Source organism: Micropterus dolomieu, linkage group LG23, assembly GCF_021292245.1.
Source record: "Micropterus dolomieu isolate WLL.071019.BEF.003 ecotype Adirondacks linkage group LG23, ASM2129224v1, whole genome shotgun sequence".
Classification (NCBI taxonomy): domain Eukaryota; kingdom Metazoa; phylum Chordata; class Actinopteri; order Centrarchiformes; family Centrarchidae; genus Micropterus; species Micropterus dolomieu.
In genome coordinates, this window is record NC_060172.1 from 26,324,501 (window position 1) to 26,338,961 (window position 14,461).

At 40.1% G+C, this 14,461-nt stretch overlaps 1 protein-coding gene across 2 annotated transcripts in view; it reads right to left on the reverse strand.

Moving 5' to 3' along the window:
• Nucleotides 1–818: 818 nt before the first annotated feature.
• Nucleotides 819–14,461, reverse strand: part of LOC123963485 (kinase suppressor of Ras 1-like) — a 24,165-nt gene continuing 10,522 nt past the window's right edge. For both annotated transcript variants that reach the window (XM_046040384.1, XM_046040382.1), the window contains 8 exons: nt 6,140–6,427; nt 5,860–6,056; nt 5,675–5,771; nt 5,028–5,161; nt 4,459–4,590; nt 4,170–4,305; nt 3,835–3,968; nt 819–2,481 (listed from right to left, as the gene is read on the reverse strand). In XM_046040384.1, coding sequence (XP_045896340.1) covers nt 2,475–2,481; nt 3,835–3,968; nt 4,170–4,305; nt 4,459–4,590; nt 5,028–5,161; nt 5,675–5,771; nt 5,860–6,056; nt 6,140–6,427 — 1,125 coding nt within the window. In that variant the 3' untranslated portion in view covers nt 819–2,474. The remainder of the gene's footprint in view (nt 2,482–3,834; nt 3,969–4,169; nt 4,306–4,458; nt 4,591–5,027; nt 5,162–5,674; nt 5,772–5,859; nt 6,057–6,139; nt 6,428–14,461) is intronic.

A 14,461-nucleotide genomic window follows, 5' to 3' on the forward strand; every position in this document is an offset into this window, starting at 1 on the left:
ATGTAAAATGTGCACAATTGTAAACAGCACTGCCTCCCAGTGTGGGTTCAGAATAAAAAGATTGAAGATAACTACTGCTGCTTTCTGTTGGGTCTTTCTGCCACCTAGAGGCAAACTGGGAATTTGAACAGCTGCTACAAACTACTCAAATGATCTTTAAGTTTTATTATTGACCTTGAAAAGAGTAGTCGGACAAAACTTTCCCTCTTTCAGTTTTTCTGTTTGCAAAGACTAAACTTCTCAAGCAGGACCATTAAGGATTTGAATGCCACCCGGTGTGGTCTTCTTAGTCTCATATGTGTATAAGCCTCACATGAGTGACAGCTCTTCTTCCTACACACTGCAGATTGATGCCGTTTAATTTCCCCAAGACAACAACCAGCCTATTTTCACTCATCTACCCACTAGACTACTAAACGTACTAACATGCCCCACTATTGTGTGATAAATGTGTGCTTTAATGTTCAATTTTTTTTCCTTGGATGAAGTCAAATAAACTCGTCAAAATCACAAATTCATTAGATTAGCACACACATTTTTTATGCTTTTATAAAACCGACATCTCAGTGCAAGCTCATGGTTCTTTTTATCTGCACCCGAATGATTGCACATAGTTAAAATCCAACCACTGTTATGGGAATGTAGTAGCTGTTATAAATCTCTTGTTTGGAAGGGAGACTAGAAAAGGTATTCTGAGGTAAGCCAATTATAGTGTCCTTTCATACTGCAGCTGAGGCTTTGAGGTAAAGAGGGTTGCGCTTCCCATTGGTGTGAGTGTGACATGCCACAAGGCAATAACTGCATTACAGTGTCCATTCTATTGTTACATGACAAGCCTTATTTTATTGTCTTCCATGGATGAAAACAGAAACTGCGTGTACAGAATGGTAGTCACATGCAATACAAAAATATGAATTTTTACAACATAAAAAAACATGTATTGGCCCATTCTAAAAAAATTGTACAGCTTTTATACATGAAAAAAATATAAATATATATACACATCTGTCATAGCCATAGCAGTACCTATTCAAAAATGTTGTGATGTATTTTACATATAAAATGTTTATACAAATATTAGAAGAATCATGTTCATTTGCTATACATTAAATAATGTATGTACATTACATACCATTGGATTTGCGACACAACACGACAGCAGTCTTTCACACAAAAAAAACTTATTCCAACACAGTACGCTCAAGTCGCACGTGCACCCCTCCCCCCCCCACACACACACACACACACACATATACACACACACAACATAAATACAAGCACGCCAACTGAAGCCAGCAATCACAAACAGTATACACAAGCGCGCACAAGAGGTAATGTTTTAGGAAGATATAGGACACTTTTGCGCCAGGTTCCCGATTTCTCTTTTTTTCACGCAGAGAATGAAATCATGAAATAACTCATATTCTCATAAGGTGCACTTTACACTTCAATGGATGGACATTATTATTAAAAAGTCTTCAATCATAAATAGCCAGCATTATTCTGTTCCCATGTGGATTGTGAATGATGAAGGGAATATTTCACCTGCCTCTTTTCATTGTGTTTAGCATACAGAAGTCCTGTTTTTAAATTCATCCTATAAACAGTAAATTTAACAGTTTATACTCCAAAAAGACAACACACAAGTGAGCAAATCACACTGGCCAAGCCTCTGAGACCCTCCTGAAGAAAAAAAGAAAACACTGCAAATATGACTATTCAAAACCAAAACTAAACAACAACAATGACAACAAAAAGAGTTCATGATTATTTTTTTTTCCTGTTCACAAAGTGCATACTGTGTCTTGACATGTCTCAGCACATGCCGTCACACAAACAGTAAAAAGAGAGAGAAGAGCGGAGAGGCAGTTGGTTTTAGAACACCCCTCAAGCAGCCTTTCCAACATGAGTTTCCCTCAGGGAAAACAAAGATTAATGAAGCTGTCCATTCAGTTGCAGGGTCCATTTTTATGTCCAGCAGTGTGTTTGTTTGTGTGTGCATGTTTCAGAGAGAAAAAGAGCCACGTGGTCAGCCCCCCGCTTTGAGAGAACAACCACATCACAGCAGCACAGAGAAGGTGAGCGGGCCGAGGACAGGGCAGCCATCGGCAGGTATTGACCACAGCACACCAGTCAGTCTTAGCACAGACACCACAAGCCAGTTATTCACAAGCCTCAGAGTCCCGAACAACATTACAAAACAAAACCAAAAGGAAGGCAAAGAGATTAGACGAAAGGAAGGAAAACGTAAAGGACAAGAACCTGGCACCTGCCACACCTCACTCCACCGATCTTCTTTTCCCAATAAGAAAACGCAACAGTTAGACACGGAAGATCAGCCTGTGGATTAGTGGAAGCAATGTCTGTTTCAGGCAGAGGCAATGCTTTAATCAATCCTGCAAGAGTTAAGGATACAGGAGCATGCAAGGCAGACCCAGGCTTTGTTTTGCATTGCTTATGTTTCAGAGTGACTGCTACAACCTAGATTAGATAAGAGAAAAAGAAAAGAGAGAAAAGAGCAAAAGGAAAACACAAATGTTAGACAGTTAGTAAAAGAATAACAGGTTTACAGTGAGGAAAGCATCATTTGAAAAGTAGCAAGATATTACATACACGTAGATTAGTTAAAGGACATTCGCATAATGAAAATAGGTCCGGGTGTGTGAGTTCAATCCACAGATTAATTTTTGATCCGTTAAAGATTAATTTAAGCAGACCTCTTAAGTAATTTGTATTTATTTCTTTTACAGAAAAAAAAAGCTTGCACCTCTGCCATAATCCAGCTAAACCAAACTGGCATTTAACTATGTACTATGCCTTTGACTGCTGTTTATATAGCCTTGGAGCAAATGCGGTAAGAGGTTTGTGAAAAAGCAAATCATAAGTAAAAAGCAGAAAACCAGTGGGAAACACGATGTGAAAGCGAAGTCGTTAGGAAGTCGTGTATTTAAATGTGTAGATGGCATGTGGTAGCAAGAAGTGCAAAAAGCGGTCTTGGTAAAAAGAGGATAAAACCCGTTCTGGTGCAGAAATGTACAGGATTACCGCACAGTAATGGCGATGACAGCATGTTCTTAATGACCCCCCCGATGTTTTCTGGTCATGACATTTTAGATCCAAAGATTCTCCAGACTATGTATTTCTCCTTGGTCGTTTCACACTTTGGACAGTTACACTCAACTTAGATGATATATCCCAAAATGGCCCATATTTTTACTTAGATGAGACAAAGAAATTATTTGATGGAGTGATCACACAGGTAACCTCTTCCTCCTGCTGTTTCACACATGCATGAGGACACAAAATGAATAAAAATGCACTCTACTATATATCTGTCTACTTGTCCGGCCAGCCTCATTTAAAAAGCTGGAAACATACAGAATTCTCCACATATGAGACCTGTGCCCTGGGATACTTTTTTTTTTTTGTCAATTGTCAAGAGTGTGGAAAATTAACAAATGAAACTTTACAATTCACATCTACAAACAAAAAAGTTCACATTTCATGAGAAAGCAAGCAACAGCAGCTGAGAAGAGCTATGCCTTTGTGAAGTGACAGCGTATTTGTGTCATGTGCGATGATTAACAGAAAGGATGAATCCTAAAGTATTGTCTTATTTTCAAAATATTTCAAATGCATATCCATTCTTGAGTCTTATTTATAAAACTGCAATGTTTATAGAGGTTGTTGTCACTTTCTAATAGGATCATCGCTGACAAGCCATTGTACCACATGGAACCAGAAGATACACAATAAAAACTAAGGTTTTTTTTTTTTTTCCCTTCCTCCATTCGTCCAGTGCCTTCACAAAGTCCTTCATTTTTGGATACCTACTCTGCAGACTTCCAGAAGTGTCCGGGGTGTGACAGCCTACGGTTTAGTTTGGGCAGCTTCTCCAGCATGTCGGCCAGCTGGGTGAAGGTCGGCCTCTCTCTCAGGTCGTAAGCCCAGCAGGCAGAGAGGATCTCCTGAGACGACAAACCACTTTCAGTCAATGCATCTGGCAAAGCACTGAGAGCCCTGCACTATGAATGATGATCAATCTAAAGAGTTTCGCAACATCTTGATATCTCTGCACCACTAGAGCATGCAATACTATTTGCCACTCTTATACAAGCAGAATAAAATGTACTTTTCTGAATAACTGGTACACTTCTGTTTCAACTCACAGTGACCTCCTTGCCAAGGCTGATCTCCGCCAAGACCTTCTTTATGCCCTCTCCACTCCCCACCTGCCAGATGGTAGCTTCCACATGCTGGTTGGTGATTGGCCAGTCCCTAGCTTGAAGCTCATACCAAATGGTGCTTAAATGGGCAAAGCAAAAGTATGATTATTCTGTCAAACAAGAAAGTCTCTTAATAAAGTAGTAATAAAGCTCTTTTCGGTCAGAAACAGGTGTGACAGAACCGTGGAGCTCTAACTAAGTTAAATAAGATGCACGAGTGTGCAGAACGTACCCGAAGGCGTACACATCTGCTGAGGTGGAAAAAGGAAGGCGGTCCTCATTGTTACCTGGGCTCATCCTGCGCACAATTTCTGGTGCGAGATAACAAATCCAGCCATGTGGAAGTTTTAGTTTGTTCTCACGCCTGGAAAAAAATAAAAAATAAAATAAATAAAAACAAAGTACACAGTTTTCAGTGCCAAACCAAATGTAGTCAAAAATCTGAGTGTACAGATGCATTAACTAGAATGGAAAATGTATTAACTAAATGCAATCCATCTCCAACTCCATTGTACAAAACAGCTATTCATGAAGTCATGCACAAATAAAGTACAAAATTAACAAGCTGTATGTTCAAAGTGTACTTGAAATACATGAGTGTGCTGGATACGAGTCAGATTTTACATAAAGGAGACTTCAGTCTTTGCAAAGAAAATACTAGCTGACAAGGGAAATTCCTGCAGGACTGGAGCTGTGGACCTCAGCAATTATTTCAAATCACTGGACCTCCCCTAGGTAATAGTGTGAACAGCACTTTTGCTGATGAGCTGTTTTTAAGGCCTCTCGAGTGGCGTTTCTTACCTCCCCTCCTGAACAACTCCAGAGATCCCAAACAGCCCGAAGTCTGTGATCACGACTTTATTGGTATCATGAAAAACGTTCTTTGACTTCAAGTCTTTGTGAACAATGCCTTTAGCGTGCAGATAGCCCATTCCCTGTATCACAAGACAAACAGTGGCAGTTCATGAAGTGTTGTCATACAGGCTCCGATGAATTCAGAGAGGCGTGCCTCCGTTTAAGGCACTCCCATTCATATTTTTGACCATTTATTGTACAATTTTGTTGTGCATGTTTGTACAAGGATTTGCAAAAAATCTCGGTTTCCATGTTCTTTCAATTATTTATGTATTTTTGCTGTGGCATTGACTTGTCATGCAACTATAGTGCACATAAAGAATTTGACTGAACTGTCAAAATACTCTTGGGATACAAAGAGCAAAATGAAACATTTTCCAAAGACATATTTAATAAAGATTATTATATTTAATATATTCAGATTTCTTATAATACAGATTTCCTGTTTCTTATAATGAAAATATTTCTTGGCATGTAACTTCAGGGTTGGAAAAATCATTTAGTGGACTTAAAATGTGGCTTCAACACCACTTCGGAGTGCTTAAATCGTAGTCTGGAGAAGAGCTTTGAATAAATATAAAAGAAGAGATTACCTTTACAATCTCCTGAGCAATTTGTCTTGTCTTATTAATATCCAAGGTGTTTTTAGTGTCTCTAACAACTGAATACAGTGTCCTCCCTTTGCAGAAACTGTGGGGAGAGAGAAGAAAAGATTAAATTGACAATGAAAACATATATTCGGGTAAAGATCTGGTGTGTTTGATATGTCTCCTCTCACCTGGTGATGATGGCTAGGTGGGGTGGAGCCATGCAGGCCCCCATGAAGAGAACCACATTCTCGTGCCTAGTCTGTCTGTAGTTCATCACCTCCTTTTTAAAGAGCTTGAGATGGTCCTGATTGTTCCCATCAATCTCCAGAAGTCTGATAGCTACCTCCCCGTGCCAACGACCCTTATGCACTTTGCCCCAACGGCCCTGCATGAACAAACAACTTGAGCAAAAGTGCCTTTTCGGAATATGATACATTTACCACCAACGTATAGGATCAGATTCCTCACCTTTCCTATGAGTTCTCCAAGGTCCAGCTGCTCAAAGGGGATGTCCCACTCCTGCAGGTAGACACTGGTCTGACTGGCCTTGCGGGAGATGGGGCCCTTCCACTGGTTTCCCCGAGAGCTGGGCAGATCATCCAGCTCATCGCACTCACCGTCTGAGCCAACGTTCATCCTAATTTCCTCCCCGTCATCCTCATCTTCCCCTTCGTACTCATTCTCCTCCTCTTCTTCCTCATTATCCTCCTCTGCTTCTTGGTCTTCATCTTCATCCTCAATTTCCTCCTCACCTTCCTGCAAGAGAGTGGTGATTGCTTTGTCAGTTTACGGTGCATAAAAGCATAAAACAAATCTACGTCAAGTTCAGTGTGCGTAATGTGTGGGATGCTCCCCCAACAAAATTTTATGTTTTCCAATGACAAATATGTAATTTCACATCATATTGGGCCATTATTTTCACCATATCTCTGAATAAATCGTTAGAAAAGCTAGAGCAGATAATAAATAAACAACAGCCAAAGATCAGTCTACTGGAGGAACTACAACCTTTAGATCTGGAGAAAGTAATTTGGTGGTTCTGTTGCTCCACAGTGATTTTACAGTGATGGCACAGCATGTTTTGGGCATCACCCCTAAGCCTTAATGGCAGGAAAACCCTGTTAATATGACCTCAGAATCATTATAGATACGACTGTTCATGTTTGCCTTTTGTGTCTTCATTTAACAGCTTCTGACATTTATCTGTAGACATTAATATAAAAAATAGGCAACATGAGAAACCTCTATGAAGATTCTCAGTCATCCAGGTCATAGTTATCCAACGAAGGTTAAAATCAAGGGCAACTGGACTTGGTTGAAGATACTGGAAGACGTTTCGTCCCTCATCCAAAGGACTTCTTCAGTTCTGACTGACTGGCAGTACCAATACCTACTCTTTGATTCACACCACCCACTGGAGCACAAGCTAGGGGTCATGAGAACACTGCACCACAGAGCGGAAAATATACCAACAAGCGCCCAAGCCAGAGAGAAGGAAAAGAACCACCTGAAGGGGGCACTTACAGCCTGTGGATACCCTAAATGGACCTTTGTGAAGACAGCCACAAGATCCAAGAAGAACAAAACTACAGGGGAGGAGGAAAAGAAGGTCAAACGCAACAACATTGTGATTCCATACGTGTCTGGAGTATCAGAGAAACTCAGGAGGATTTTCAACACACATAACACAAATAACCCTGTGTTTTTTTAAACCCAAGAACACACTAAGACAGATGCTGGTCCACCCCAAAGACCGCACACCCAAACACAAGAAAAGCAATCTAGTGTATGCGGTCCAATGCAGTGAGGAATGCACAGACCTGTATATTGGGGAGACTAAACAACCACTACACAAACGCATGGCTCAACACAGAAGGGCCAACTCCTCAGGTCAAGACTCTGCAGTCTACTTACATCTGAAGGACAGAGGACACTCGTTTGAGGACCACCAGGTGCACATTTTAGACAGAGAAGATGGATGGTTTGAAAGAGGTGTCAAGGAAGCATCTACACCAGGGTTGAGAAGCCGTCATTGAACAGGGGAGGGGGTCTACGCCACCACTTATCCACCACTTACAATGCTGTCCTTTCATCACTTCCCAGGAAACTCAACAAACGTAACCTATTGGCCTCAGGTGAAGATACCAACGATGGTCGTTCAGTCTTGGCCACCGGTAGTCTTAACGACTGTAACGACTGTCGTCACAGCAACAAGGAACACTAACGAACCAGCGGTATCGATGACCCGGGCCAACGACCCCACTGAGGTTAAATAGCTGAGTTTCCCTGCCAGTCAGTCAGAACTGAAGAAGTCCTTTGGATGAGGGACGAAACGTCTTCCAGTATCTTCAACCAAGTCCAGTTGCCCTTCATTTTAACCTTCGTTGGATATCAGTTCTGTTAGTATATTTACGGCTGTTACTCCTGGTATATCTACTAGTACTAGTACTGCAACCCATGTTATTAAAGGAGACCTATTATGCTACATTTCCAGTCCTATATTGTAGTTCTGTGTTTTCCTGTATGGCAGCTTTGCATGATTCAAAGTAAAAAAAAAAACTGTAATTTTACTGGCCCTATACACACCCTCATTTCATTCACTGAAACAAGCTGTAGATGCTCCTGGCTTTTTAATATTATTATGATGATGATGTCATACAGAGCCATTAGTAGAGACAACAATTTAGAGCAGGGGGGATTCAGAGGGATTTCTTTTAAATATTTTTACCTCATGACTTGAAGCTTTGGCCGTGTTTATCATGAGCATCTGACATTGTAACATCAGACAGAAAATAGAGAAAAGTATAGTAGGTGCCCTTAAACAACAAAACAATTTCATTATCTTTCAGGTAGAATTATAATAGACTTTATAAACGGCAGCAGGTTTGACCGTTTTCTTCTTCTAAACACCACGGCTGTGAAACATGAAAGACCAAATATAACTAGAGTATATTTATCTGAAACAGGGAACTGGATGACCACAAAGCTGCCTGTGCTGTTAAAACAAGTTCACACATTTCAGCACAAGGCACAAAACAGACAAAAAACACATCAGCTAAAACAGATCACACTATAGTGAGAAACCACACCAGCGTTAAACCACAGTTCGCTGGAGTCGACAGGTGGAAGTTGCTGTTTAGGTTTGATGTGCAGAGAGGAAGATTCAGATGCACATTCAAGTGTCTTTGGTCTGCACAGTCCGTCTTCTCTTTTATTTATAATAACTTAATGTAATAATTATTTGCATTAAAACAAACAGATCTTTTTATCACACACAGGAAACTGGACGACGCACAGAGCTCTTTACGTCATTTCACAGATTCACCACAGGGTTCACAACAGACAGACTCACATGCAACACAGGTTATCCTCAACAGCAGGCCAGACCTCACGGACTACATGCAATTAAATATGACTACGATGCTGTACAGGAAAAATGTACAAAACAAATCAAATGTAATCGCAGTGTATCGTCAAAGGCAATGCACCATATAAATGATATATCAAATAAAAATTTTAATGAATATCCTCTCCTTCAAAAACAATGTTCTTTGACCTAAATGCAGTGGTGGAAAAAAATATAAATAATAAAAAATATAAAATCAAAATTTTGCTGCTTAAGAAAAAGTACAGATACCACACAAAATGATACTTAAGCAAAGGTCATCCTGTAAAATACTGGTTTTAAAAGTACTTTAGTATTAAAAGTAAAAAATCTATTGATCTTACAATAAGCAATCTATCTTTTTAAATTCACTCAAGACAGGCTTGAATGCAGCCGTGTAAGTTACAGCGAATCACAATGAGGAAAACAGATATTTTCTGTTGGGGGAATTAGTCTGCTGATGCAGTAGTATCCCTCTCAGACCGTCTGAATTCAGGAAGTGTACTATATACGCTGTAAAAATGATCAAGGTGGTTCAACTTAAAAACTCAAGTTCAATTGCTGCCTTAAAAATGAAAGAAAATATTTAAGAAAAGCTTTAAGAAAAGCTTTGTTTCAACTTATGTAGTTACATTATGTAAATTGTTTAATTAATGATCATTTATTGTTTGACCTTAATACTGTGAGAAGAAACAACAATGTATTTTCATTGTTTATTCAAGGAAACTTGCCTTCTCTTGTCAAACAAACATACAATTCTACACCCTTTCAACACAGTTTTAAGTTAAGTTAATTTAATATAAGACATTTCAAGTTAATTTAACTTGGAAATGCAAGATGATTGCCTGAAGACTGCCTGTGTTCAACTTATAAATTCAACTTCATACTTTGAGTTATTCTAACTCATACTTTCAAGTTAAAACAACTTAACCAAATTAATACTACTTTCCATTTCAAGTAAAGGGATTTAATTTCCAAATTTGTTTCAGTTTATATGTATAAAGGGCCTTGTAGACAGACCATGAACAGCACTGCTGCGCTACTATCTTCAACGGCTTGCAACGTGGCAGGGCAGTTTGTAGCTCCCGTGCACACATCAATCAAAGTTCAAAATAGCTGCAGATAGCACCTCCTTTTTGAAAGGGCCATTGTCAGGAACCCTTTTCACCGGGGTCACTATTCCTGTTTACCACAGAAGTTTCTATATTCTGGTTGGAATTTGTTGTATGACTTATCTGCAGTATATAATTAGTAGAGATGAGCAAGTACACCACCATCTGTATCTGTATCTGTTCAGCAAATTAAATTTTCTGTATCTGTTCTCATAATAGGTGGCGCTTAATCTAAAGTGGGCGGGACAAAGTGGAAGTTATTTAAGCCTGAAATTAGTATCAGAACTTGCTATATTTATTATAAAAATAGTAACATTGCGACAAATAGCGAAATTGCAACTTGCCCACTCAACTCCTACTTTGTTATGTGTATTCAAGTTAGTGACAAACGTCTACACTGCCAGAATAATAAAAGAAGAAGAACGTAGTGACAAAACGCGCTCTGTAGCGCTGTTTGTTTTCAGCTACTGTAGAAACATGACGATGCAACTTGTCGACGTCCATGTAAGAGGACCTGCAGTGTATGTAGACAGACATGGCTCATTCTAAGGCAATAAAAACATAATGGATTTTACATTGCATTTCTGTCAATACATCCTATATTATATTACACACTGGACCTTTAATTACATTTGGTGTCACGCTCTGCCGGTTGGCCATCCTTTGTGTTGCACTTTTGTGTTTAGTTATTTTGGTCTGTTGGGTTTTGGGGGTCTGTCTTGTCTGTCGTCTAGTGTTCGGTAACCCTTGTCATGTCTGTTACCCCAGTGATCCCTCTGCATGTCTGTCTCTGTTTTCCCCTGCTCTCTCTCTCTCTCCCTACCCCTGCCTCGTTAGTCTCATGTTTTTCACCTGTGTTGCTCCCGCCCTGCTCGTTAGTCCCTGTGTATATATACCTGGTGTTTCTGTCTTGTCTTTGTCCGGTCATTGTTCATGTTACCCCCCAGTCTGTTGTGCGTGTACTCTCTGCCTGCCTGTAACCAGCCTTGTTTGTCTTGTCTCCCTGTACTTTTGGATTTCTGTTATTCAGCCACTCACCTGTAAGTGTGCTCCCTTTTGGTTATATTAAAACCCTTTGTTGAACTATACCTGCTCCGCTCTATGTCCTGCGTTTGGGTCCTCCAACCTGCATCCACACAATGATCGTGACATTTGGAATAAATCACAATCAAAACCCAGTCTTGCACTCAAGTCTTGCACATGTCAGACTGAGATTGTATGTCGCATTGTATTTATAGCTCAGAAATAGCTATAACTAACTAATAGCTAATGGAGTTAAGCTAAATACTAGGTGCAGAGTTATTTTTATAAGTTTTCATTATTCAGGAGGTTTCTACAAGGTCACAGTGGGTCTCCTCCTCTTCAAAACAAATGGACCAGCTGATTGATAATAGGTAATAAAGCACGTTTAATATCTCATTCCTCTGACACTCAGATGCAGGACGTGAGTGCTGCGTGCTGATCTGCTTCTGCTGCTGCTCAGTTTAGGTGCTTGTTTTGTTTTTCAGTTTAGTTTTTTTTCCCCTTCAGTGTTGACTGGTCGGGATGTTTCTACCGGGAGCTGAATTACCACCAAGCTCGTCTCCTCTCAATAAACAGACCTGATGCCTCACCTAAAAAAGACTGCACAGCTTTTGTACTGAAAGATGGCGTACTCACAAAATTTGAAAAGTACATAGGCACAGAAATATCCACATGTACCCCTTTCCTTTATATATCTCAGTCAATGTAAAATTGAGCGTACATGCACAAGCCTCCTGTAAATGACCAGAAAGGTCCAAATAACAACAGCCAATCCTGCTGCAAAACACATGAAAAAGAGAAACTTCACTGAGTGTGAGATTGAGGTGCTGATCACTGAAGTAGAGGTGAGAAGAAAACTTTTATTTGATGGTTTGAACTCTCTGATCAGCAACAACGCAAAACAACAGAGTGGCACAATGGCAGAAATAAAGAAAACATAAACTGGATGTCAAAAAGACGAGAAAAGAGTTTTTCTGACAGGTGTTTGTGAGGTGGAAGTCATAGACGTCGCTAGACATTTTTTTTCAAAAAATTGTCACAACACCGTGGCGTTTTTGGACGTGTAGGGCTCTGCGGTCAAGTTAGCAACAACTGGCAACATCTGCAACGTCCGGTTACACTTTCAAAATTAAACTGCTGTTCAATGTGAAACGGCACATTGTCAACGATATGAAACGTCGCAAAACACGAGTCAATGTTGAAAGCAAGTATTTAAAACATTGATGAGAGGAAAAAGAGGGTCTCTCCTTCTGGGCGAAAGAAGAGAATATAACTCAGTGAGAGTGACGTTTTGAGAACAGCAGTCAGGTAAACTTGTGTTCTCTCCTCTCAAAGCAGTGCAGCTGCAGTGAATCTCTCTAGTCTCTCTGTCCTGCTTACACAGCTAACTCAGTCTGTTTTGGTCTTGGTTGCTTGCCAGATTGTGACTGAACAATAGTAGAGTGAAATACAAATATTTATTACGTTTGATAAATGCAAACGGCAATGATGTTTATAAACTGCAGCATGAAAAAGATAACCACGTCGCACGTGAACATGGGTTTATACAAGCGTGCACAAAATTAAACCGGGCATTTGAGGAGAAGGGTGGTGCTACAGTCCGCAGCTGGACTTTATTGCATTCCAGCAGCAACATTAGTGCGACCAGTCCAGACAGCACATGGATATGATGGCACTCCTCATAGGCACATGAAGACAGTGATTATCTGTCTCTCAGTGAAGATTTAGTTACAACTCTGGACTAATGCAAAATGGAAAGCAGTGGATTCACATTGACTATTAAAATGTGGACTAGCAGTGCATACTGATCAATATGCACATCTCTCAGTAAACAATAAACATCACATATACAGTCAAGTCATTTTATAAAGAGTTTTTTTCCTTGAAATTTCTTAAAACATTAAAGGAAACCTGGGAGCCAGTTTGAATGGGGCTGAAGCAGCTGATAACATTAACATCATCATGCAAGAATTGATATTTATAATTTACAGGGGCTATACTGAAGTTTGTCAGTAGAGCAGATGCTGGATCATAAGCCAGTTGATCCAAATCCAGTACTAACATAGACCCAGTCCTGACGTCTATAAGCCAACGTGATATCATGGAATGGTGTATAAATAGCGCAGCACTTTTAAGGACATTCTGGCGTGCTATGTCAACACATTTTAAGGTTTTCGTGTGTCATTTCACGCTGTTCAAGCAACACAAAGGAGGTTAACCTGTCGACACACATATTTAATTAATGATGGTTAGGGTTAGCAATACAGTACATCAGAGGGGGGATGTCAATGCTAGCATCTTTAGCTAGCTAGCTACCTAGTTAGCAACGATGTAGCATGGTAACTTATATAACATAATGTAACGTAGTAGCTAATGTAGCTAACGTTGGCAACGATGTAAAATGCTAACTTACGTAACATAACGTAACGTAAATAAAAGCCTAAAGCTAATGTTGTGTAATTCTTGTTTCACTTGGGAACTGAACGCCGGTCTCTCGGGTCTGGGCACAACTTACTATTCCCCTAACCACCCCTCCACCACCTTAGTGCCGGACTTTCATGGCTATTTATATCCCACACATTCTGATTTTACCTGAGACAGTAAAATGCAAAAACTGCATTGGAATACCACGCTAAATTACTTAAGAAATCGCTTGGTATTTTTATCTTTTGGTGTTACCAGGCTGCTTTAGCAGGTCACACAGACCCAGCTGAAATACTGGCAGCCTCAGCCAGTACGAGTACAGCCAGAGATGTAGAGCCAGCATCAGTCTAATCAGACTTTTTGATGACTGAGTTAGTGCACAGAGGTCCAATCAAACCAGCACTGGATTTTTCTAGAAGTTTACATTCAGGCTTATTACAGAGAGAGGATTATAGTGAGATTACTGCAGTGACAGGTGAGACTGTGCAACAATGGTAAATTGTATACAAGGCTCACAAGTCAGGTAGGAGGGCCACAGAACAGATTTTTCCAACGCGTTCTCATCTCAGTGCGACATAACTGATGCTTTCAGACAGTGTGACAAAGTCAAATACCCCGGTGGAAACGTACACAAAAAGTACCTTGAAAAGTAGATCCAAGGACTAAGTGCTTAAGCAAACACACACACACACACACACACACACACACACACACACACACACACACACACACACACACACACACACACACACACACACACACACACACACAGACAACAAAATAGCTACCTCTGCTTCGTCTGATTGGCTGCCGTTGGTGATGTGATATTCTGATGTCACTGTATGT